Source organism: Pelobates fuscus, chromosome 5 (assembly GCF_036172605.1).
Source record: "Pelobates fuscus isolate aPelFus1 chromosome 5, aPelFus1.pri, whole genome shotgun sequence".
NCBI classification, from domain to species: Eukaryota; Metazoa; Chordata; class Amphibia; order Anura; family Pelobatidae; genus Pelobates; species Pelobates fuscus.
The window spans coordinates 180,437,232-180,464,074 of record NC_086321.1 but is presented as its reverse complement, the minus strand read 5'-3'; the positions used below and the strand labels follow the sequence as shown (position 1 = coordinate 180,464,074).

General features: G+C 46.1%; 1 protein-coding gene across 1 annotated transcript in view; it reads left to right on the top strand.

The window, feature by feature from the left end:
* Nucleotides 1–26,843, top strand: part of LOC134611179 (cytosolic phospholipase A2 gamma-like) — a 122,913-nt gene that overhangs the window by 21,963 nt on the left and 74,107 nt on the right. The window contains exons 5-7 of the mRNA XM_063454803.1: nucleotides 1,228–1,281; nucleotides 26,091–26,147; nucleotides 26,623–26,745. Coding sequence (XP_063310873.1) covers nucleotides 1,228–1,281; nucleotides 26,091–26,147; nucleotides 26,623–26,745 — 234 coding nt within the window. The remainder of the gene's footprint in view (nucleotides 1–1,227; nucleotides 1,282–26,090; nucleotides 26,148–26,622; nucleotides 26,746–26,843) is intronic.

The following is a 26,843-nucleotide window of genomic DNA, read 5'->3' as shown; positions in this document are numbered from 1 at the left end:
CAGATTCCAAATAACCCCTTATGGGCCTACCGCACAATCGGTATCCAATACCCCTAGTGGGTCCGCCGTCTAAAACAGCGGTCGTCTTACCTCCTCGTTCCTGAACCTGGGTTCACACTCATCGACGGGGGCACCCCAGCACTTACTATGTGGAGGCCGATGATCTCCTGGACAACAGACCAGTGGCGCCGAGACGAAAGGAGGTCCACGCAGAAGTTCAGGGGTGCAGCCGTAGAGAACGTGGGCAAAGATAGACCGTCTCACGCCTCTGCTTCTCAGCTACCGTTGAACGATTAGCTTCCCGGCCAATGCACCAAATGATACCGGAGAAACTGACGGAAGCCAAGCACAGAGAGATGGACACAGGTTTCTTCAGGAAGGAAGAGATTCTTTATTCGAGTCCTGATCATACAGTGTAGGTCCCTTATATAGGCATGTAGCTCCTCCCATAATCAGTTCAACCTACACATACTCTTATCTAATCAACTGAATAGAGACTAAAATCCTGTTTGACCACATGGCTTGCCCAGCACAATGGAGGAGGGGAAATACTCGTATATCCTGTATTCCTACTTATGCTCCTTACACTACTGATTGTATCTTAGCTACGTGTAACTGACTTAACTGGTACATCAACATATGCAAATGCACATACCATGTGGCAATCTTGTCCTAGTAAATTTATTTTTACTGAGATTCCACCACACTGTGTTTACCCTCAGTGTTCCAGAGTTTATTTCTATCCTGTGTTATGCTCAGTGTTCAAAAGCTTACTGCTAGCCCGTGGTGTTACGCTCAGTGTTCCAGAGCCAGCTGCTCTCCCATGTGGATCCTTGGGGGTTCCAGAACAGGCTGTGCAAACCTCTATCCAGAGGCCCTGCTCCCTGTATCCAGAGGCCCCTTTAATTTAGTTATCTGTTTTGCATTTGTTATTGTTTTGTGCTTCTTGCATGTAATAATACACTTGTCTTTTCTTTGATTTGAGTATATTCTGGTTTTCTTGCCTTATGGGTTCCTACTTATAGTGGTTGCTGCTTTGGTCAGCACTCGTTTCCTATTAAAACCTTGACAGATGCAAGAACTAAGTACACAAAAACAATATTAAAAGATACAACATATTATGCTTCCACAGAATGACCTCATTTATGTACTTTATCAACTATTTAATGTTAAATCAATTTGGTTCTAATGGACAGATATAATGCTATATTTGCATTGGTTTATTAGGAATATGCGGCAGTGCACTTGCAAGCACGGAGGAAATGTGGGACATTATCAAAGGTACTGTGAAAATAAATCTAAATTGTTTTGTTGGGATATATCAATGAATCATGTTCAAATCTTCCATTACAGCACAATTATTATAAGTTTATTAACTATACATTCTTTGGACAACAGGGGTAAGCACAATCTACACATAGGGATTTGCTAAGAAAAAAGGCATTTCAAAGGATCAATTTATTTAGTAAATTACTGGATTTATGTAAAATTGCATATCTATTAACACAGGAAAAAAATAATGTTTATTGACTTAATTCTTTCCAGTCTCAGATAGTATTTCTCATTCTAACAATGCATTGGCATAGGGTAGCATCCTGGCAATGTTCACTTCCTACAGTTCTGTGCTTCTGCTGACTCTTCCTTACACTAATACCGTGTGGAGAAACATGCGAATCAGTGAGGGGTGACACCCATGCTTTTTTAATTTACAGTAGCAAGTGCCACAAAAGTGAATTTCGATTTTGCTATAATTTTGATATTGCTAGCAATTGAATTTAAAAAACACCTCTTTCTTCAAATACGGTAGGTATACTGTTGATCATTCTATATATGCAGCTATATACTTTATTGAAAGTGTGCTTTGCAAACAAAGGCTTTGTAAAATTAGAGAGTCATAATATCATCTGAATATAAACACAGTCATGCAAAACACAATAGTCCATTTAAAGCATTACTCTAACCGCCATGACCACTTCAGTGATTTGAAGTGGCCATGGTGCCTGAGCTTGAAACACAGAACATTCTGAGATGTTTAATTGTGTGCTAGGGCTGCTGGACCTCCAGCACACATGGCATACCGTTAGCATAACATTAGCATTCCAGAGATTGATAAATATTGTTATTGCACTCTTTAAATACCTTCATTCTAGAAATATATTAATTAAATTCCACATCCAGTAAATATAGTTATGCTCAAATGTAGACATTCTTTTTAAATTGTGTTGCCATTTTCAGTAAGCTCTGTCACCAGTAAGACCTTCAGGGTACTTACAAATACCTATAAGAAGGGCATTTGATCATTTTTAGTTATATAATTTATCACAGTTACTGTATGTGAGATAAATGTCAGACGCTGTGCGAAATATAGCAAAATAAAGGGCATTATATACTATTCTAAGTTTTTCCTTCCCCAAATATATCTATAAAGGATAAACAAAAATCAATATTGTGTAAATTTACATAATTAGAATTTTTAAGTTTGTCTGAAAAGCAACAAACTCAAAAAATTGCTGTTGCATTACATTTAACATGCCAGCTATACATCAAAGTATGCCCCTTCTCGGTCTCTCCGCTCTGTCCATGACCTTCTCCTGTCTGAGGCTCGCACCCATACAGCCAACTCATGCTTGCAGGACTTCTCGCAGGCAGCTCCCTTCCTTTGGATTAGCCTGCCTACCACCATCAGACTCTCCCCTAGCCTTCAATAATTTAGGAAGTGCCTTAAAACCCATCTCTATAGGAAAGCTTATGGCCTCCAGAGTAACCTCTACCTCACATACCTGTCCCTTACTCTCTCGTAAAGGGCAGCACTCTACTCTTTCCTCCAGCTCTGCCTCACTCCCACCTTGTTTGATTGCTATCCTACTTTGTTTAATTCTTCACCTCCTATAGACTGTAAGCTTGTTTGAGCAGGGTCCTCTTCATCATATAGTTCCTAAGTTTTCTCCTCCTCCTATAATATTGTAAAGCGCTACGGAATTTGTTGGTGCTATACAAATAATAATAATAATAATAAAGTGTTGATATTTAAAGGGAATTTATAGTGCCAGGAAACAAACTCGTTTTACTGGCACTATAAGCTCTTGGAGAGCCCCCCTACCTCGGGGCCCCCCTCCCTCAGCGCTGAAGGATTACAAACCCCTTCAGCCACTTACCTTAATGCAGCACCGGGTTCCCTCAGTGCTGGTGACCTCTCCTCACCCGCCGACGTCAGAGTGGAGCCAAATGCGCATGCGCGGCCAGAGTTTCAGAAAACTGAAAACTGCTATGTTTTCAGTTGCAGGGTTTAAACTAGGGGGACCTGGCACCCAGACCACTTCATTGAGCTGGAGTGGTCTGGTTGCCTGCAGTGGTCCTTTAATTACAAGAACACTTAAGAAGAATCTACAGCCTCAAAAATAACAAATTATTCTTTCAGGACTATAGGCTCCTCTCTTGCGCACTGACCATCCCCCTTTGCCCTGTAAAAATTAATCTAAATAAATATTATGTACCTTGTTTCCAGCGCTGGGACTGTAATAATCAGAGTCAGACTAGTAGATTTGGAAAACAATTGCAGGAAAAATTATAGTAATATCTCTTTAAGAAATAAAATGCAAAGAAAGCTTACTTGTTAAAAGCCAGGTAGTGGAATATAAACTAGAGTAGTAATTTATGAGCAGAGTTTTCTTTTTCAGGATGAGTAGTTTGCAGGAAAGGCAAGAAGAAGCAACAAATCAACTGAACTGGTTCATCTGAAGTAGTTACCTTAGGTCCAACAGGAAAATGCAGAGTTAAAGTCTTAGAGGCTGTTTAACCCCTTAAGGACCAAACTTCTGGAATAAAAGGGAATCATGACGTGTCACACACGTCATGTGTCCTTAAGGGGTTAAAGGATCACTATAGTGTCAGGAAAATCGGTTTTCCTGACACTATAGTACCCTGAGGGTGCCCCCACCCTCAGGGTCCCCCGAGTGGTGCTGAAGGGGTTAAAACCCCTTCAGTTACTCACCTTATTCCACCGTTGGGCTCCCTTACCTCTCCTCCCCCGCCAACGTCAGCTCCCCTGTTTGACGTCAGCGGAGCGGAATGCGCATGCGCGGCAGTGCCGCGCGCGCATTCAAAGTGTCCATAGGAAAGCATTTCTCAATACTTTCCTATGGACGCTCTGCGTGATGGAGGCATAATATGACTCCAGTGTCGCAGATGCACCTCTAGTGGCTGTCCGGAAGACAGCCACTAGAGGCTGGTTTAACCCCAAAAGTACAGTAAAAATAGAAATCCAGCGCACTCCCTTATCTACTAAACAGCTACTTTGATGCTGACAGATTTGACTAGTTTTATTAAAAACACCTAATCTAGGCAAAAAATAATGGGGTTTTAGTTACACTATATGATCATACATTGCATAAGCCTGCCACAAACATCAATGTACCCCATCTTTGGCAGGTCCTACTCTCACTGCCAACTGTCTACTGTCTACTGTCTACTGTCTACTGTCTACTAAATGAGCTACTCACTTGGGGAAATCCTTCCATCTCGAGTTCTCTGCAGTACAAGGCTTAAATAGGGTCCTGAAATGCAGGGGAGGGCTGGCAGCCTTAGGCCTGGGGGGCAAAACCAGTCAAGTGGCCCATTGCGCCACCAAATCAGTTCACCATCCATGCCCACCTTTTCCTGGTTTTATAACGGATATTGATGTTATGCTAATCAGTAGCTCTTTGCCATACCCACTCCTTCACGGCTCTGACTTTCAATGTTGTCAGAGCACAGGCTGAATCTCTGAGCCTGTGCTCTGACTCACTAACTGAGCGCTGGAACCACGAGGGAGAGGATATGATCTGACTGCACCTACTGCTGGTGCGCACCAGTGGACCACCAGCGAATCGTTTAAATTAAATATGCTGGTGTACCCAACTTGTGAGCTGTGTTGGCCGCCGGGTGCCTCTGTTGTCATGGCACCCTGCGTGACCGCACAGCTTGCCCACCCCAACGGCTGGCCCTGCTGACACACACTGACGTTACTACTTAGACATCCCTCAATATTAATACAGACATCAGAGTAAACACCAATAAACTGTGGAAACAGAGCTGATCCCCCCAAATTTATAAAGGTTTGCTTAGAGGATTTATTGTAAGATTAAATCATGCCTCCTCCTCTCTCTCCCCCATGCGCTGCTCTGTAGGCTGGGAGGAAGTGAAGAGTAATCACAGTCTACCAGCACAACGCCACCTGTGGCTGCATGGGGAACAGCTGTTTAATGTAATGCTTGCAGGACGGCCAGCTGCCGCAGAACCTCTTTGTTTCCGTCTCTGCAAAGGGCTCCAGGCACTGCTTGTTGTGAGTGTGAGCCACTGTAAATTAGGGGCAGAGGGCCTGGGCAGGAGGAGAATGCAGTGCAATCAGTGAACTCCCCTCCTGTGGGTCACCAGTAGACTGGTGCACCTGCCCAGGATCAGAGCCGGTGCAAGGATTTTTGCCGCCCTAGACAAAATATAAATTTGCCGCCCCCCCATGTGACATCACAATGCCCCACCCATATGATCTGCCATATGAACTAACGCCAGTGCTGCACACAGTGTGTGTTTACATTAAAAAGCCTGCAGGGACCAGCTACAGACACCACAACCACTTCATTAAGCTATAGTGTCCCTTTAATGTGAGGTAAATTATAGATTAGTGTCACTATTAATATACTAGATTGCCTACTTACAATTAGATGAGGATGATGATGAGCTGCAGTTTGGCTCCACTGGTCTGGTGTAGAACAGGATCTCTGGAGGCTGTTTGCAACTGTGGTCACAAAATTCAATGTTCTGGGAGAATTAGAAGCAGCTCCATTTTTTGGGGGCCTCGTACACAGCTCAAGGTCTGGGCCCCAGGGCCTGACGGTGAGTATGCCCATAAGGCCCACTCATAAGTCCACTTATATGTTCCACCCACCCATGAGTTCGCTCACAGGGAGTGGAGTGTGTAGTGGATGTGTTATGAGTTATTGTAGAGGATCTAATATGTGTGCTTAGGGTATGTAGTTTATAGGGATACCAGTTTGTGCAGGTGATGCAGTGTGTTTGTGTGTAGTGGAAGCAGTGTGTATTTGTGTATAAGGGATGTATTATGTGTTTCTGGTTGTGTGTAAGGGATGCATTGTGTGAATCTATGTTTGTATGCATAAGGGATGCAAGGTGTGTGTCTGTATGTGTGTGCATTGAGTGTAAGAGATGCATTGTGTTTCTGTGTGTATGTAAGAAAAGCAGTGTGTGTGTGTGTTTGCATTGTCTGTTTCTGTGTATGTGTGCAAAGGATGCATTGTCTTTGTGTGGGGGTTGCATTGTGTGTGTGTGTAATGGATGCATTGTGTGTTTCTCTGTGTGTAAGGGAAGCATGTTGTGTTTCTGTGTATGTATAGGGATGCATTGTGTGTTTCTGTGTATGTATAGGGATGCATTGTGTGTGTGTGTGTGTGTGTGCGCATAGTGTGAAAGAGCTCCCTGTCTTGCCCCCTGTCCTATAGAGCTGTCCCTTCTGTCCCTTAGAGCTTCTTAACCCTCCTACTTCTTCTTACTCCCCCTACTTCTTCTTACTCCTCCTTCTTCTTCTTACACCCCCCCTTCTTCTTACACCCCCTTCTTCTTACTCCCCCTTCTTCTTCTTACTCCCCCTTCTTCTTCTTCTTCTTATCTCCCCTCCTTCTTATTCCCCCTCCCCTTCCCCCCTCTTTTTCTTATCTCCCCTCCTTCTTATTCCCCCTCTCCCTCTTCTTACTCCCCCTCCCCTTCCCCCCTCTTTTTCTTATCTCCCCTCCTTCTTACTCCCCCCTCTTCTTACTCCCCTTCCCCCTCTTCTTCTTACTTCCCCTTCTTCTTCTTACCCCCCTCTTTTTCTTATCTCCCCTCCTTCGTACTCCCCCCTCTTCTTACGCACCCCCTTCTTTTTCTTATCTCCCCTTCTTCTTACTCCCCCCTCCCTCTCTTCTTACCCCCCCTCCCCTCTTACTCCCCCCTCCCTCTCTTCTTACCCCATTCCCCTCTTCTTACTCCCCCCTCCCCTCTTCTTACTCCCCCCTCCCTATTCCCCCCTCCCCTCTTCTTATTCCCCCCCTCCCCTCTTCTTATCCCCCTTCTCCCCTCTTCTTATCCCCCCTCTCCCCTCTTCTTATTCCCCCTCTCCCCTCTTCTTATCCCCCCTCTCCCCTCTTCTTATCCCCCCTCTCCCCTCTTCTTATCCCCCCCTCTCCCCTCTTCTTATCCCCCCTCTCCCCTCTTCTTATTCCCCCCTCCCCTCTTCTTATCCCCCCTCTCCCCTCTTCTTATTCCCCCCCACTCCCCTCTTCTTATTCCCCCCCTCCCCTCTTCTTATTCCCCCCCTCCCCTCTTCTTATTCCCCCCTCTCCCCTCTTCTTATTCCCCCCCTCCCCTCTTCTTATTCCCCCCCCTCCCCTCTTCTTATTCCCCCCCTCCCCTCTTCTTATTCCCCCCTCTCCCCTCTTCTTATTCCCCCCACCCTCTCCCCTCTTCTTATTCCCCCACCCTCTCCCCTCTTCTTATTCCCCCCCTCCCTTCTTCTTACCCCCTCGCCTCCCTTCTTCTTACCCCCTCGCCTCCTTTCTTCTTACCCCCTCGCCTCCCTTCTTCTTACCCCCTCCCTTCTTCTTACCCCCTCCCCTCCCTTCTTCTTACCCCCTCCCCTCCCTTCTTCTTACCCCCTCCCCTCCCTTCTTCTTACCCCCTCCCTGTAGGTGGCCGAGCTGGTCTCCGGTCCGCGGTCCCGGCCGGAGTGATGGGAAGTGCACGCTCAGTGTGCACTTCCTGTCAGTCCGGCCGGTTACAGGAAACAGAAACTCCGCGCGGAACAGGAGTTTCTGTTTCCTGTAACCGGCCGGACTGACAGGAAGTGCACACTCAGTGTGCACTTTCCTATCACTCCGGCCGGGACCGCGGACCGGAGACCAGCTCGGCCACCTACAGGGGAGGGGAGGGAGGGAAAAGCTGCTGCAGCCGTCTGAGCGCTCTTTACAGAGCGCTCGGCGGCTGCAGCATTTAAAGGGCCGGCCCACCGCGGCCGGTCCTAAAATAATTTCGCCCCTGCTGAAATGAGACACCTGTGACAGGGGGCGGTGCAAAACCAAGAAGCTGGCTAGACTCCTAAATATATATGGGAAAACAAGTGACTGGCTGCACTCACCTAAACATGCTTAAATGGGGTGTTGCTTGGGGCCAATAAGTAGAGTAAAAATAGAAATCCAGCGCACTCCCTTATCTACTAAACAGCTACTTTGATGCTGACAGATTTAACTAGTTTTATTAAAAACACCTAATCTAGGCATACAATAATGGGGGTTTAGTTACACAAAGATAGGGCCTAGTTATGTATGTTTAAAAACATCAGTATTATCTCTTATGACAACTCCAATCAGAATTTTATAACATGACAGGAGGCTTCGTATTTGCTTAAGTCTCTCTTTACTAGAACTCCACAGCAGCACAGAAAACAACCAATCAGAAAAAAGTTAGGTACTATAAAACTCCCCTCCCCATGCATCATTTCCTCTTTCTTTGCTGCTCCGCATCAGTACAGGTCAGAGTACCACTGCCTCCTGCTAACATTAGTGGGTGGCTTTGGGATTTTAATTATATTTTCAGTGTTTCACTTATTTTCATTTGGGGACTTCTTTGTGTGTTTCACTTTATTCACCCCTGCCTATTGCTCTGGGGTTTGTGGGGAGTTTGTCTTTATTTGTTCTCTCCTCATCTTCCTGGGATGTTTATCCTTCTCTGTCCCCTTTAATTTTGCCTTCTCTGTCCCTCATTCCTCCGGTCGCGGGGGGCTCTGTTTTTTCCCACACCCGCCGGCCGGAGGCTTTTCAGGTGGCCGCCTGCCGCCGGCTTTACCCGCGGACCGCATGTCCGCAGGGGGAAGAGGGAGCATTACGCTGCCCCACTTGTGTTTCCTTCTCCTCCGGTCGCGGTGTTTCTGATGCCGCCGATCGGAGGCTTTACACGTGGCCGTCCGCTTACCGCGGACCGCATGCCCGCCGGGGGAGGAGGGAGCATCTCGCTGCCCCTCCCGTGGTTTGCTTCTCCTCCGGTCGCGGTATTATGATACCGCCGACCGGAGGCTTTTCCCGCGGACCTCATGCCCGCCGGGGGAGGAGGGAGCAATTCGCTGCCCCTCCTGTGGTTTGCTTCACCTCCGGTCGCGGTATTAGGATACCGCCGACCGGAGCCTCTACACGTGGCTGCCTACCTCGGCCGGCTCAATCCACGGACTGCAAGTGTCCGCCGGGGGAGGGGAGGGCAATTGCTCCCGCTCACCCCCCCGACCCCTCTCCTCACTGTCATGCCAGTTCTCTCATCTTCTCTGATTGCCAGCTCTCCTTTATGTATATGTTCAGATTACTGCGTTTAGGTGACATGGGCTTTTTGGCATATTCTACCTGAGTTTGATGGGTGTTTGGCATATATACACAGTTTGCTGTAATTTTGCTCTGTGGGTTTTTTTGCTGACAGTGTATTTCTCAGATCGCTGTATGTTTTACTGACAGCGTATGTCAGCGTAGATTTAGTTTTTCTACCATGTATGTGCAGTTTTGCTGTGTGTCTGACTGACGCTGTTTATCACAGATTTCGTTTTACTAACAGTGTGTTTGACGGATGTTTTGAGCTTTGCCGACAGTGCACTTCACAGACTGCTGTGTTTTTCTGACAGTGTATTCCAGGATTTAGTCTTTTCTGACAGTGTATGTCGCAGTTGGCTGTGCGTTTCACTGACAATGTATTTCTAGATTTCGTTTTCCTGACCGTGTATGTCACTGTTGCTGTGTGTTTGCTGTCAGTGCGAATCACAGATCACTGTGCGTTTTGCTGGCAGTGTCTTTCTCAGATAGCTGAGAGTTTTGCAGTCTGTACATATTGCTATTTTCTACGCGTTTCACAGATTTCCGTGAGTTTCAAGTGTGTATGTACTCAGTTGTACAGGCTCTGTTCAAGGTAGACAGTGCTAGTTAGCTCTCAGATTCATATGCTTCTGAGTAGGAATATGTTGGCGCTATATAAATGGCAATATGACAATAATATATTTGTCTGGTCCAGCTATGAGGTCTCAGATGGGACTGCTCTGGTATGAATTATCTGTCCATGGCATGTATATGGCTATCAGGCCTGGCTCTGTCTCAAACTGGTATGGGAAACCAGTCTGCGCTGATGCGAGACAATTTTGTCAGGTTCTCGGGGAGTTAATTAATCTGGCTATGGTTTAACCCTTCTCCTCGCAGTGTCCGTGGTTTCACATCCCCTGCAGGTGGTATGATGATGGTATTCTATATACGCTAGAATTCCTAACGGATCGGTGAGAGCATATGCTTAACTATTCACAGTTCAAGGACAGTTTCGCTCAGTGCATCTTACACTCATGGCCATGCTGGTCACTGGAATACTTCCGCCTATACCCTATACAGCTGGAATAGCACTATTTCCCTGCTGGGCACTTGGGCGACCGCCAGTCCCGGTTCAGGTTATTCACACGGCATTACGCTGTCTAAAAGGATTGGGGTCTAGGGATCCTACGTCACAGGATGCTCTGAGGACCTACTAATTTTAGGGGCCTCTATCCAACTCAGAGGTCCCCACTCTCACTCCGTACCCCTCGTAAGCGCTACGGAATTGGATGGCGCTATATAAATACGTGTTATAATAATATAACAATAATACACGACCCAGGATTGGCCTGCTATGTCTGTGCCCCATTGATTGGCCTGCTATGTCTGTGCCCATAAGATTGGCCTGCTATATCTGTGCCCATAAGATTGGCCTGCTATGTCTGTGCCCATAAGATTGGCCTGCTATGTCTGTGCCCATAAGATTGGCCTGCTATGTCTGTGCCCATAAGATTGGCCTGCTATGTCTGTGCCCATAAGATTGGCCTGCTATGTCTGTGCCCATAAGTTCGGCCTGCTATGTCTGTGCCCATAAGAACGGCCTGCTGGGTCTGTGCCCATAAGCACGGCCCGCTATGTCGGTGCCCCATTTATTGGCCTCCTATGTCGGTGCCTATTTGTATGGCCTACTATGTCGGTGCCTATTTGCTTGCCCAACTATCCTGCGTCCATTAGTTTGGCCTGCTGGGCCCGCTCTATTGGTGCCGAACCCCCTTTCGGCCGCGGGCCTGGGGGAATATCACTGAGGAGAAGCCAGTGCCCGCCAGTGACACGGAAATAGGCAGGTGTCCGGACGAGCACCATTGCCATACTGTCCAAGAGGACACCAATATACGGCCATCTGGATAAGGTAGGTAGGGTGAAGGCCCTAAACCTCAGACCTGAAGGGCAAGTTTTATTACAGACCCCGGACACACATCCGCGGTTTACGCCAGTCCGGCGAGGGCACATCTCCAAGGAGAACTTTGCACAGGCAAGGACCGGTACTCAGTCACCTACAGGAGAACGCGGTTTTTCCTTGTCTTTATCAACACCTCCGTATCTGCCTCCCGGTATCCATATAGCTATCGGTAGTTATTCCTCCGTAGGTTAGCTCCTGGCCCTGTGCAGTGGGGATTACTTGTCTTGCCTTCCGGCCTGCTATTTGCCTTCTAGCTGAGATAGAATTTGCGTTTTTTACTCATACCTACGTTATTGTTGTCTTTTTCGTTTTTCGTGGCTTCCTTTTCCTTTCGCTCGGGTCGTCGAGAGGCCTGACTTGACCTCCTCCGACCTCCCGGGTGCTCGTGGATTGCGGAGAACGTCTCCTGCTTTCCTCAGACTACCAACGGTCCGCCTGGAACCCGCGCACGGGATCCGGACGGTCAGTTGATAGTTTTTCCATCGTTTTTCCCGTGGATTACCCTCAGCCTTATGCTGATACTCGTATTTGGTGTACCCTATAGTTGGTCACCCTGAGTCTCTAGGGACTCTAGCTTGGATCACAGGAGGGTGCGGCCCTCCATCTCTTCGATCCGAGGACGTTTTATCTTCTGGAGCAGAGAGCGAACCCCTCTCAGATACGGAACCGGACACTGAGTTGTTCCTTGAGGGCGCACCCCTCCCTCAACCTCGGCCAGAGACTGAGCTGGATACAGGGGTCATGTTTGGAGGAAACATTCTCAGAGAGAGGAACGGTCACGGATGCAGACTCTACTGTTTGGTTATTTACGGGTACGGCCCGCTCAGACTATCAGCCGGAAGTTAGCACGTTATTTGACCACATTAGTAGAGAGCGCGGCTCTCTCATACACGCGACGCCCTACGGTGCCATCCATTTGTTCATCACACAGGCTTGTACCTGTGCTAGACATCGATGACTACATGGAGGGGCGTCCCTCCTGCATTCAAGTGGATCTGACGTCCGTGCTACTGATTCCGATATAGAGGACTGCCTGGTCACGCAAGATATCCATATTTAGACCGGATTCCTCTAGTCTATCTCCTGCAACGGAGGGATATTCTCACAGAGGTATAACGAGGGGTGACCCCCACTTATCTATACACATTCCTGGAGATGGTTCGGCTATCGGATGGAAATCAGGTATTATGTGAGTGCAGGTTTGGGTATATTCGGCACCATAGAAAGCAGAGGATTGCTTTCTGTTTTTGGATATCCAGACCATTGTAACAACTGCTCAGACAGTTTTCTCCCATTTTTAGGTGGCGGGAGATACGGGGACCTACATGGAGCGAACGGGCTCTGCCTTGCTCGGGTAACACGATTAAGGAGGGCCTATTACCCGCTCTGAAGGTACATACCGTACATATGGTTCACATGGTAAGACCGGGAAACCCGGTTTGTCTTGACCTCCCCGGTCATCAGACCTTGGGATAAGATGGCAGGACTGCCCCGTCTCCTTGAATCGCATACCTGGTGTTCAGGGTTCGGAGATGGAGGACCCTCCATCTATACTCTAGTTATTCCTCACAGGAGCCATTTTGTTGGATTCACGCTACCCTACTTTTCAACTATCGTCGAGGAGACCTACGGGACCTTATGGTGGTACCTGGTATACCCAGACTTCTACACAGACATCTTTCACTCTTGGACGAGGGCATTTCTGGATGGAAATCTGCGTTCCTGTTTGCTCTTCCCATCCCTTTGAAGATTTCTGGGATTCCCTATTCCCAGAATGGTCGACCTCCGTTCCTCCACTCAAGTTCAGTTCGGAACCCTGAATGGACGTCTTTTGGAGCCCCTTCTCTACGGCGTCCGAGGTTTTACACAGTCCGTTTGGACTATTGGAATCACTTAGTATACGGCTGGTTTGGACACACTCTCATTGTGTGCATTATGAATTTATGCTCGGATGAGACATCCCACCGGGTAGGACAGGAAGGTACGAAGATCCTCCTCGGTTTCCATTGCGATTTTGGTGGTGGTCTTCGGGGCATTCCTTGAGATTGGAGATCTCCCTGCAAGGCCGCATCACCGAATGGCCCTGGCACGATCGGAGGAGCCGCCTTACGGATCATGAGTTGAGACTTGGTGTCAGTTTTCTTCTCACGACCCTAAGTCCTAGTTTGGATTTCGAAGCTATACAACTACAGGAATGTGGCTAATAGGTCGGCTTGCCAGCTTATGGACCGACTTCTAGGAAACAGGTTACTATACCAGGTGCAATGGATTTACCGGCGGAGGGTGCCTTTTTCCGTATTTGAGATACTTCGTCGGTTGGCATCTCCTTTGACCCGTCGGCTGTCGTTTATCGTATTTGGAATGTCCAATTAGGATTACTCTGATATTTCCTGGAATAATTACCAGCGACACAAACAGCGTTGGATTGGTGAACTGAGCGTTGAAACAGCAAATACGAAGCCTCCTGTCATGTTATAAAATTGTAGATTATGCTAGCTTTAGTGTACGTATAATCTTAATTTTATTAATGACAGGAGGCGAGTATTTCCCACCCACTCTTGTCCCTCCCTTGTTTAATGTTATAGTTTAGATTATCAGGTAAGTATGCAACTCTGTTTGTTGTCTCTGCTACCTGTCTCTTGTTCCTTATGTCTGTTTTTTTTTCCATAAGTAGGGTTGGGATATTTTCATATTAGGTTAATTTGGTTGCTACGTTGAGTACCTACATGTTTATTCAGAGTACATTTCATTGGATAATCAACCTGTTCGATTCTGTTTTCTCTCGTTTCAGTTTACAGTCCATCTACACTATCTAGTTTGACGGTTACACTTGGATGGTGGACATCGTTATATTCATCGTATCTAGGACTTTGTTTCTTCCCCATGATGTTCTCTGCCTTTTATTCTGTTTTGTCGCAGCTTGAAAGAGGAAATGATGCATGGGGAGGGGAGTTTTATAGTACCTAACTTTTCGACCCCTATAGGGCCTTTTTCAAGATCTCGAAACGTCGATTTACGATATTTTCTTCACATGTAATTCACTTCTCAGAATAAAAGTAAGTTATTGAAAAAAAGTCCTGTGAGTGCACCTTATTATAACATTGGAATATTCATACCTACGCTGAGGTCTGCACCCAGGCAAGAATATTGGAATTTTTTTTGAAAAGGGTGAGTGCCAAGTTTATCTCTTTATATATATATATATATATATATATATATATATATATATATATATATATATAAAAAAATAAAATGATGCTCCTGCACTCACGCTTTAGTGTCCCTTAATGACTGGGTGCAAGCAAAAGACGGCTGTTTTATCCAATCATCCAAGTAGGTAGCTGCACTCACGGATTTTAAAAGTCCAAAGTTTATTGATAAATGTTAAAAACCAACGATCAACATTTCAGTCCTCCATAGAGGACTTTCATCAGGATCAAGTAAAAAACATATGGCAAACATACATTACATTTATCCATAACATTATTAACTAAATTGGCTTACCCCCAGGTGAAAAACGCCATCTAACCGGCGTCCAGCCGTGTTCCGTGCGCATGTGCAACCAAGCTCCGCCCCCTTAGTGACGTGATGACGTGATGGCGGTCCGTCCGTTACCATAGCGACGCGGGTAAACAAAGCGTTGCTATGGAAATAAAAAGGAACAAACATACAGTGAATAGGTGAATAAGATCAAAGAAGGGATGGAGTGTCAAATATAGAATGATGTGATGTGCCTATTATTGTGAGCAGTTAAAGTATTGCAATCTGCTAATTATACATAGATACTATAAAGTGCATTGTTAAAGTGACAGGCCTCTGGAAGAGGTCTATATCAATAAAGAGGTGAATAAGTACTGATCCATATCAAGATAATGAAAAGTGACATGTGCCAATATAATAGAGTGCCAGTAGTGATAATCAAACTAATTCCAAAGTGCATTCATAAAAACATATCAATTAATCACTAGTGATTTGTATTATAGTTATATAACCCAGTATAGAAACATATGGATTAAAAACATATATAACTAACATCATACACTTAATAACAATATATATTCACATATATATACACACAAACATTCTGAGATATACAGTCATAACCATACTAGTGTAATCTTATATAGTATACATTAAACCATTAGATTAGATACACATATATATTATGGTACAGGTCCAAAAAAACTATTTCTAATCAAGCACCTTTGTAATGGCCATGCTGTATAAACAACAGGTAGTGATGTACCGAACTGTTCGCTGGCGAATAGTTCCGGGCGAACATAGCGTGTTCGCGTTTGCCGCCGCGGGCGAACACATGGGCGGTTCAATCCGCCCCCTATTCGTCATCATTGAGCAAACTTTGACCCTGTGCCTCACGGTCAGCAGACACATTCCAGCAAATCAGCAGCAGACCCTCCCTTCCACACCCTCCCACCTCCCTCCCAGCATCCATTTTAGATTCATTCTGAAGCTGCATGCTAAGTGAGAGGAGGGAAAGTGTAGCTGCTGCCGATTAGATAGGGAAATTGATAGCTAGGCTAGGGTATTCAGTGTCCACTACAATCCTGAAGGACTCATCTGATCTCTGCTGTAAGAACAGCACCCCAAAAAGCCCTTTTTAGGGCTAGAACATCAGTCTGCTTTTTTTTTTTTGTGTAATGTAATTGCAGTTGCCTGCCAGCTTCTGTGTCAGGCTCACAGTGCATACTGTGCTCATTTGCCCAGTGCCACCACTCACTCACTGCTGGTGTCACAATAGCTCAGGCTTGCATTTAAAACCAAAAAAAGTTTTTCACTGTAATAGATTGAAGAAGAGCAGTTAGTTGTCTGCCAGCTTCTGTGTCAGGCTCAGTGGATACTGTGCCCATTTGCTCAGTTCCACCACTCATATCTGTTTTCACAATAGCTTATGCTTGACATTTTACATTTTTTTTTTCACTGAAATAGATTGAATAGCAGTTAGTTGCCTGCCAGCTTCTGTGTCAGGCTCACAGAGGATACTGTGCCCATTTGCCCAGTAAGTGCCACCACTCATATTTGGTGTCTCTATAGCGTGCTTTTACAAAGCAAAAATGTTTTCCAGTATAAGCTAATAGCAGTCAGTGACCTTAAAGCAGGTGTGTCAGGCCTTCCTTCAGCGTGTGCCCTGCAGACCCCTGCCAGTGTACTTTGACAGTTGCCACTCATATCTGGTGTCTCTATAGCGTGCTTTTACCAAGAAAAAAAGTATTCCAGTGTAAGCTAATAGCAGTCAGTCTCCTTAAAGCGGGTGTGTCAGGCCTTCCTTCAGCGTGTGCCCTGCAGACCCCTGCCAGTGTACTTTGACAGTTGCCACTCATATTTGGTGTCTCTGTAGCGTGCTTTTACAAAGCAAAACATTTTTACAGTGTAAGTTAATAGCAGTCAGTGTCCTTAAAGCGGGTGTGTCAGGCCTTCCTTCAGCGTGTGCCCTGCAGACCCCTGCCAGTGTACTTTGACAGTTGCCACTCATATCTGGTGTCTCTATAGCGTGCTTTTACAAAGCAAAAAGGTTTTCCAGTGTAAGCTAATAGCAGCCAGTGTCCTTAAAGCAGTCAGGCCTTCCTTCAGCGTGTGCCCTGCAGACCCCTGCCACTGTACTTTGACAGTTGCCACTCATATCTGGTGTCTCTGTAGCGTGCTTTTACAAAGCAAAAAAGTTTTCCAGTGTAAGCTAATAGCAGTCAATGTCCTTAAAGCGGCTGCGTCAGGCAGACCCCTGCCAGTGTACTTTGACAGTTGCCACTCATATCTGGTGTCTCTGTAGCGTGCTTTTACAAAGCAAAAAAGTTTTCCAGTGTAAGCTAATAGCAGTCAGTGTCCTTAAAGCGGGTGTTTGAGGCCTTCAGCGTGTGCCCTGCAGACCCCTGCCAGTATACTTTGACAGTTGCCACTCATATCTGGTGTCTCTATAGCGTGCTTTTACAAAGCAAAAAAGTTTTCCAGTGTAAGCTAATAGCAGTCAGTGTCCTTAAAGCGGGTGTGTCAGGCCTTCCTTCAGCGTGTGCCCTGCAGACCCCTGCCAGTGTACTTTGACAGTTGCCACTCATATCTGGTGTCTCTGTAGCGTTCTTTTACAAAGCAAAAAAGTTTTCCAGTATAAGCTAATAGCAGTCAGTGTCCTTAAAGCGGGTGTGTCAGGCCTTCCTTCAGCGTGTGCCCTGCAGACCCCTGCCAGTGTACTTTGACAGTTGCCACTCATATCTGGTGTCTCTGTAGCGTGCTTTTACAAAGCAAAAAAGTTTTCCAGTGTAAGCTAATAGCAGTCAGTGTCCTTAAAGCGGGTGTGTCAGGCCTTCCTTCAGCGTGTGCCCTGCAGACCCCTGCCAGTGTACTTTGACAGTTGGCACTCATATCTGGTGTCTCTATAGCGTGCTTTTACAAAGAAAAAAAGATTTCCAGTGTAAGCTAATAGCAGTCAGTGTCCTTAAAGCGGGTGTGTCAGGCCTTCCTTCAGCGTGTGCCCTGCAGACCCCTGCCAGTGTACTTTGACAGTTGCCACTCATATCTGGTGTCTCTGTAGCGTTCTTTTACAAAGCAAAAAAGTTTTCCAGTATAAGCTAATAGCAGTCAGTGTCCTTAAAGCGGGTGTATCAGGCCTTCCTTCAGCGTGTGCCCTGCAGACCCCTGTGTCAGGATCGGGACAGGGATCCAACACGCAGAGTACAAACAGTAGCCAGATACGTATACCGGACCTTAGAATGGCCGGACTAACGTAAGTAGTACAGTAGAGAATAGTCAAAGACAAGCCGAGGTCGAGGGTAACAGAAGACAGGTAAGCGATAGACAAGCCGAATCAAAACCAAAAGGGATAACAAGAAAACACGAGCACTGAGTGACTAGAACAAGCTAGAACCACGACAGGGCAATGAGCTAATGAAAGAAGCACTGTTAAATGCCCTGTTCAGATAAGTATACACACCTCCGACGAGTCCTGATTGGTCCTGAACCAATTGAGTGACAGGTCGTTCCGGGTTGACGTCCTGACGTCGACCTCCGGGCGTCATGCTATAAAAGGGAGTCACTCCCTCGCGGCCGGCTTTGCATGACCGGATGGACCGCGAGGAAGAGGGAAATCAGGCCGTCCGGATGGATGAACGACTAAGTCTCTACCTCTCTCGGAGGTAGAGACCTCAGGTACCCTGACACCCTGCCAGTGTACTTTGTCAGTTGCCACTCATATCTGGTGTCTCTATAGCGTGCTTTTACAAAGCAAAAAAGTTTTCCAGTGTAAGCTAATAGCAATCAGTGTCCTTAAAGCGGGTGTGTCAGGCCTTCCTTCAGCGTGTGCCCTGCAGACCCCTGCCAGTGTACTTTGACAGTTGCCACTCATATCTGGTGTCTCTGTAGCGTGCTTTTACAAAGCAAAAACGTTTTCCAGTGTAAGCTAATAGCAGTCAGTCTCCTTAAAGCGGGTGTGTCAGGCCTTACGTCAGCGTGTGCCCTGCAGACCCCTGCCAGTGTACTTTGACAGTTGCCAATCATATCTGGTGTCTCAATAGCGTGCTTTTACCAAGAAAAAAAGTTTTCCAGTGTAAGCTAATAGCAGTCAGTGTCCTTAAAGCGGGTGTGTCAGGCCTTCCTTCAGCGTGTGCCCTGCAGTTGCCTGCCAGTGTACTTTGACAGTTGCCACTCATATCTGGTGTCTCTGTAGCGTGCTTTTACAAAGCAAAAAAGTTTTCCAGTGTAAGCTAATAGCAGTCAATGTCCTTAAAGCGGCTGCATCAGGCAGACCCCTGCCAGAGTACTTTGACAGTTGCCACTCATATCTGGTGTCTCTGTAGCGTGCTTTTACAAAGCAAAAACGTTTTCCAGTGTAAGCTAATAGCAGTCAGTGTCCTTAAAGCGGGTGTTTGAGGCCTTCAGCGTGTGCCCTGCAGACCCCTGCCAGTATACTTTGACAGTTGCCACTCATATCCGGTGTCTCTATAGCGTGCTTTTACAAAGCAAAAAAGTTTTCCAGTGTAAGCTAATAGCAGTCAGTGTCCTTAAAGCAGGTGTGTCAGGCCTTCCTTCAGCGTGTGCCCTGCAGACCCCTGCCAGTGTACTTTGACAGTTGGCACTCATATCTGGTGTCTTTATAGCGTGCTTTTACCAAGAAAAAAAGATTTCCAGTGTAAGCTAATAGCAGTCAGTGTCCTTAAAGCGGGTGTGTCAGGCCTTCCTTCAGCGTGTGCCCTGCCAGTGTACTTTGACAGTTGCCACTCATATCTGGTGTCTCTGTAGCGTGCTTTTACAAAGCAAAAAAGATTTCTAGTGTAAGCTAATAGCAGTCAGTGTCCTTAAAGCGGGTGTGTCAGGCCTTCCTTCAGCGTGTGCCCTGCAGACCCCTGCCAGTGTACTTTGACAGTTGCCACTCATATCTGGTGTCTCTGTAGCGTGCTTTTACAAAGCAAAAAAGTTTTCCAGTGTAAGCTAATAGCAGTCAGTGTCCTTAAAGCGGGTGTGTCAGGCCTTCCTTCAGCGTGTGCCCTGCAGACCCCTGCCAGTGTACTTTGACAGTTGCCACTCATATCTGGTGTCTCTGTAGCGTGCTTTTACAAAGCAAAAAAGTTTTCCAGTGTAAGCTAATAGCAGTCAGTGTCCTTAAAGCGGGTGTGACAGGCCTTCCTTCAGCGTGTGCCCTGCAGACCCCTGCCAGTGTACTTTGACAGTTGCCACTCATATCTGGTGTCTCTGTAGCGTGCTTTTACAAAGCAAAAAAGTTTTCCAGTGTAAGCTAATAGCAGTCAGTGTCCTTAAAGCGGGTGTGTCAGGCCTTCCTTCAGCGTGTGCCCTGCAGACCCCTGCCAGTGTACTTTGACAGTTGCCACTCATATCTGGTGTCTCTATAGCGTGCTTTTACAAAGCAAAAAGGTTTTCCAGTGTAAGCTAATAGCAGCCAGTGTCCTTAAAGCCGTCAGGCCTTCCTTCAGCATGTGCCCTGCAGACCCCTGCCACTGTACTTTGACAGTTGCCACTCATATCTGGTGTCTCTGTAGCGTGCTTTTACAAAGCAAAAAAGTTTTCCAGTGTAAGCTAATAGCAGTCAGTGTCCTTAAAGCGGGTGTTTGAGGCCTTCAGCGTGTGCCCTGCAGACCCCTGCCAGTGTACTTTGACAGTTGCCACTCATATCTGTTGTCTCTATAGCGTGCTTTTACAAAGCAAAAAAGTTTTCCAGTGTAAGCTAATAGCAGTCAGTGTCCTTAAAGCGGGTGTGTCAGGCCTTCCTTCAGCGTGTGCCCTGCAGACCCCTGCCAGTGTACTTTGACAGTTGCCACTCATATCTGGTGTCTCTGTAGCGTGCTTTTACAAAGCAAAAAAGTTTTCCAGTGTAAGCTAATAGCAGTCAGTGTCCTTAAAGCGGGTGTGTCAGGCCTTCCTTCAGCGTGTGCTCTGCCAACCTGAGCAAGTGTAATTTGCCACTCATATCTGGTGTCACAATAGCGTGCATTTAAAACCAAAAAACTTTTTTCACTGCTATATATTGAATAGCAGTTAGTTGTCTTCAAGCGGGTGTGTCAGGCCTACAGCGTGTACTCTGCCAACCTCTGCCACTGCACAGTGCCACTCATATCTGGTCTATGTCTCAGGCAGGCAGCATTACACACATGGGCATACGGTTTTTATGATGATGATGATGTTGTACCCGCTGCTGCTTCCTTTGCTGAGTTGTCAGATACAAGTGAAGCGGTTGATGATGATGATGTGTCCATGGATGTCACGTGGGTGACCGCTAGAAGAGAAGAAGAACAGGGGGGAAGTTCAGATGGGGAGACAGAGAGGAGGAGGAGACGAGTTGGAAGCAGGGGGAGGTCGTCGCAAGGAGCTAGTGGCATAGTCAGACAGCATGCATCGGCACCCGGGGTCAGCCCGACAGCATGCCAATCAACGCATGCTTTGTCCACCCCCAGAATGCCGTCATTGCAGAGCTCAGCAGTGTGGCATTTTTTTGTGTGTCTGCCTCTGACAACAGCGATGCCATTTGCAACCTGTGCCAAAAGAAACTGAGTCGTGGGAAGTCCAACACCCACCTAGGTACAACTGCTTTGCGTAGGCACATGATCGCACCTCACAAACGCCTATGGGATCAACACATGAGTACAAGCAGCACACAAACTCAAAGCCGCCATCCTCCTCATGGTCCAGCATCTTCAGCCACGTCAACCACTGCTGTCCTCCTTGCCCCCTCTCAACCATCTGCCACTCCGTCTCTCGCCTTGAGCAGTTCCCGCTCATCTGCCCACAGTCAGGTGTCTGTCAAGGACATGTTTGAGCGTAAGAAGCCAATGTCACAAAGTCACCCCCTTGTCCAGCGTCTGACAGTTGGCTTGTCCGAACTATTAGCCCGCAGCATTTTTCATTGATATGCATTTCTATTTCTTCTTAGATAACAAAAAAATTCTGAGACGACTTTGGCAGGGCTATTCACTTGTGTGATCTGTTATGAATTGTCATTTGAATGTTAATTTGAATTGTGGGGCACAAGAACTTGAATCGAAAACATCTTTAAGCCAACTATGTTTTTACTAAGCGTAGTGAATAACTAACATTAACGAGTCGGATTAAACCCACTCTGCACTCGAGGTATGATCTGTTTAAATGACCCCACTCGGGCCCTAAATGGTAAAACGTTTCACATGGCCATACGAAAGGTACACATGGCCATTAAAATCAGAAAATATGTAAAACATTTTTAGATATACTGGAAATTAGTACACCAATACGATTAAGCACTGTACTTTCTGTACTTTCCGGATTCATGTTTGCACGTTTTTTTTAAGAATTTGCCAGGAATCTATTTTTGAAGTTGTTCCCCTCCTCTTGACACGATCAATGACCTGAGAGTCTCCGTAAGCAGGGTTGACCTGTTAGTCCCGTTTTCCATTCAAGTTGTGCATGATGTCCCGGCTAGGTTTCCAGGGACAAATGTTGGAGCCTCCGCGTTGCCCCAATATGGAGGGAGCGTGGAGTTTGTTGGAGGCTTCGATGTGAGTAGCGAGTCCGGGGGGAGACCCAGTTGCCCCAGGATTCCCTCTGCCTCCTGCATGTTGCGTACGGTATGCCTGGCGTATGCATGGCGACTTCTCGCTTCAGTAGTTAGGACACGCCCCCCTGGCCCGCCAGCTTTTACCATACAAGCTGGTGGAGTCTGAGGCGTTCAAAAAATTTGTAGCTATTGGGACACCACAGTGGAAGGTACCCGGCCGAAATTTATTTTCAAAAAAGGCAATCCCCAACCTGTACTCGATTGTGCAAAAGAAAGTAATGGCATGTCTGGCACACAGTGTTGGGGCAAGGGCCCATCTGACCACTGATACCTGGTCTGCAAAGCATGGTCAGGGCAGGTATATCACCTACACTGCGCATTGGGTAAACCTGCTGATGGCTGCCAAGCATGGAATGCGTGGTTCTGCAGAGAAGTTGGTGACACCGCCACGACTTGCAGGCAGGCCTGCTGCCACCTCCTCTACTCCTCCTACTCCATCCTCTTCCATAACCTCCTCGGCTGAGTCCACTTCTACTGCTGCGTCTTGCTCCACATCAACGGCACCCCCCCAGCTCCCCAGGTGCTATTCCACACCCCTATTCTGCTGTGTGTCAGTGTGTATCATGGTCTCTGAGGACAGGTGTGAATCCATATCTGCCAAGTGACCCTATGTAGGGGGAACAGTCTCTATTCTGCTCTTTGTCAGTGTGTATCATGGACTCTGAGGATGGGGAACAGTCTCTATTCTGCTCTTTGTCAGTGTGTATCAGGGGCTTTGAGGACGAGGAACAGTCTCTATTCTGCTCTTTGTCAGTGTGTATCATGGTCTCTGAGGATGGGGAACAGTCTCTATTCTGCTCTTTGTCAGTGTGTATCAGGGGCTTTGAGGACAGGTGTCAATCCATACCTGCCAAGTGACCCAATGTAGGGGGAACAGTCTCTATTCTGCTCTGTGTCAGTGTGTATCATGGTCTCTGAGGACAGGTGCCAATCCATACCTGCCAAGTGACGCTATGTAGGGGGAACAGTCTCTATCCTGCTCTTTGTCAGTGTGTATCAGGGGCTTTGAGGACGGGTAACAGTCTCTATTCTGCTCTTTGTCAGTGTGTATCAGGGGCTTTGAGGACGGGGAACAGTCCCTATTCTGCTCTGTGTGAGGAGGAGGAACGGGAAATGAATAGCTCGGCATCCAACCTTGTGCAATTGGGGTCTTTCATGCTGTCGTGCCTGTTGAGGGACCCTCGTATAAAAAGGCTGAAGGAGAACGACCTGTGCTGGGTGTCCACGCTACTAGACCCCCGGTCTCTATTCTGCTCTGTGTCAGTGTGTATCATGGTCTCTGAGGACGGGGAACAGTCTCTATTCTGCTCTTTGTCAGTGTGTATCAGGGGCTTTGAGGACAGGTGTCAATCCATACCTGCCAAGTGACCCTATATAGGGGGAACAGTCCCTATTCTCCTCTGTGTCAGTGTGTATCAGGGGCTTTGAGGACAGGTGTCAATCCATATCTGCCAAGTGACCCTATGTAGGGGGAACAGTCTAACACTGACTGCTATTAGCTTACACTGGAAAACGTTTTTGCTTTGTAAAAGCACGCTACAGAGACACCAGATATGAGAGGCAACTGTCAAAGTACACTGGCAGGGGTCTGCAGGGCACACGCTGAAGGAAGGCCTGACACACTCGCTTTAAGGACACTGACTTCTATTAGCTTACACTGGCAAACTTTTTTTCTTGGTAAAAGCACGCTATAGAGACACCAGATATGAGTGGCAACTGTCAAAGTACACTGGCAGGGGTCTGCAGGGCACACGCTGAAGGAAGGCCTGACACACCCGCTTTAAGGACACTGACTGCTATTAGCTTACACTGGAAAACGTTTTTGCTTTGTAAAAGCACGCTACAGAGACACCAGATATGAGTGGCAACTGTCAAAGTACACTGGCAGGGGTCTGCAGGGCACACGCTGAAGGAAGGCCTGACACACCCGCTTTAAGGACACTGACTGCTATTAGCTTACACTGGAAAACGTTTTTGCTTTGTAAAAGCACGCTATAGAGACACCAGATATGAGTGGCAACTGTCAAAGTACACTGGCAGGGGTCTGCAGGGCACACGCTGAAGGAAGGCCTGACACACCCGCTTTAAGGACACTGACTGCAATTAGCTTACACTGGAAAACTTTTTTGCTTTGTAAAAGCACGCTATAGAGACACCAGATATGAGTGGTGGCACTGACTGGGCAAATGGGCACAGTATCCACTGTGAGCCTGACACAGAAGCTGGCAGGCAACTACTTGCTGTTCAATCTATTACAGTGAAAAATAATGTTTTCTTTTTAAATGTCAAGCATAAGCTATTGTGAAAACAGATATGAGTGGTGGAACTGGGCAAATGGGCACAGTATCCACTGAGCCTGACACACAAGCTGGCAGACAACTAACTGCTCTTCTTCAATCTATTACAGTGAAAAACGTTTTTTTGTTTTAAATGCAAGCTTAAGCTATTGTGACACCAGCAGTGAGTGAGTGGTGGCACTGGGCAAATGGGCACAGTATGCATTGTGAGCCTGACACAGAAGCTGGCAGGCAGGCAACTGCAATTACATTACACACAAAAAAAGCAGACTGATGTTCTAGCCCTAAAAAGGGCTTTTTGGGGTGCTGTTCTTACAGCAGAGATCAGATGAGTCCTTCAGGATTGTAGTGGACACTGAACAGCCTAGCCTAGCTATCAATTTCCCTATCTAATCAGCAGCAGCTACACTTTCCCTCCTCTCACTAAGCATGCAGCTTCAGAATGAATCTAAAATGGATGCTGGGAGAGAGGTGTGGAAGGGAGGGTCTGCTGCTGATTTGCTGGAATGTGTTTGCTGACCGTGAGGCACAGGGTCAAAGTTTGCTCAATGATGACGAATAGGGGGTGGATCGAACCGCCCATGTGTTCGCCCGCGGTGGCGAACGTGAACACGCTATGTTCGCCAGGAACTATTCGCCAGCGAACAGTTCGGTACATCACTACATGTCACACATGTCATGTGTCCTTAAGGGGTTAAAAGAAAAATCAACGTTTCAGTCCCATTTAGGGACTTTCTTCCGGATCACAATTATAACAACAACATACATTATGAGTATATATAGGTGAAATAAATTAAATTATTGACTTACCCCAGGTGCAGGGTGTTGTGACAGGCGTCCTACCTGATCCAGTGCGCATGCACAAGCAGGCTCCACCCCCAATTGTGACGCAATAACATGATGACATTGCTATGGCAGCGAGGCTTGTTGATAATTGCTATGGAACCGATCTCAGGCTAAAATGCACTAAGCTGTCTTTTGTTATTATGTGAACTGTGTAAAACTGGTTATTTTAGACTATAAAAAACAGTCCAATTGGGGATATGTAATATACTTTAAAGTAAAAACAAATGCCGATGTATAAAAAGTGCTAGATAAAGTGTCTAGATAGAAAAATAAAGTAATAAATTAACTTTGCATAAGTTAAGTACTGTGCTTCTGCCGATATAGGCAAACAAGGAAGTAATGTGCAAATTATGCTACAGAAGTGCAATATCAAATAGTAACATTAAAAAGTGACGTTTCAAAAATATTAAAAACATCCTATATAGACATTATTTATTAATGAAACATGGGCATAATTTATGTAAAGTGCATCAACCCCCGTATTTAGTACATGCACATGTACATATACATAAATATACATATGTCTATGCTACAATGCCTACATTTTATATAAAGCTTGATGATAATTCAGTCCCTTTTTCTAGGCCACTTCAATAATACCCTCAGCGAAGCAAAGTGCACCACATCTAATGAAGACAAAGGTACAGTATAAGGTGACCCTAAACTATATAAAAGGAAGGAAATGATAGTTTAAAAAAGCAATGTGTGTATAAACTCATAATAAAACACCTGTTGTCTTTGTAAACTATTTTATTTATTCCAATAAAATTACCAAAACCATTCTTCCAAAAATAAGATTTTGAAATGATTAAATAGTTAATAATAAATAAATAATTAATAATTTTAAGATAATTAAAAAACATTTTTTTAAATTATATTGGTACCCTCAAACTCTTTCTCTTTAAAACTGGTACATTGTAAATCTTTAAATCCCTAAATTTACTTTCATCTAGCCATTTCTTTTATAGCTCCTATACATTGTTGTTTTAATCTTTCTTCTGTGTTTTTAATCCTTGCTTTACTGCTCATCTTTTACATCTGCAGTGTATCTGCCCCTCTTTCTTTGCTTTAATATGTGCAAAAGCAAGTTCCCTTTTTTTTTTCTTTCACATGCAGATATCGGCTCCTTAAAGTGCAAAAAATGTAAAGATTTGCACTGCCTGATTTCTGAGGACCATCAAAGCACAGATTTTCATCACAAAGAGGAACTCCTGCTTGCTCTGACTCCATTTTTAGATGGTAAGAATCTTTCTTAAATACATAATTACATTGGATGTTCTCAATGAATGAGAATTCGAGCTGTTTGTGCCTTTGGCAGAAAATAATTTTGCAATATT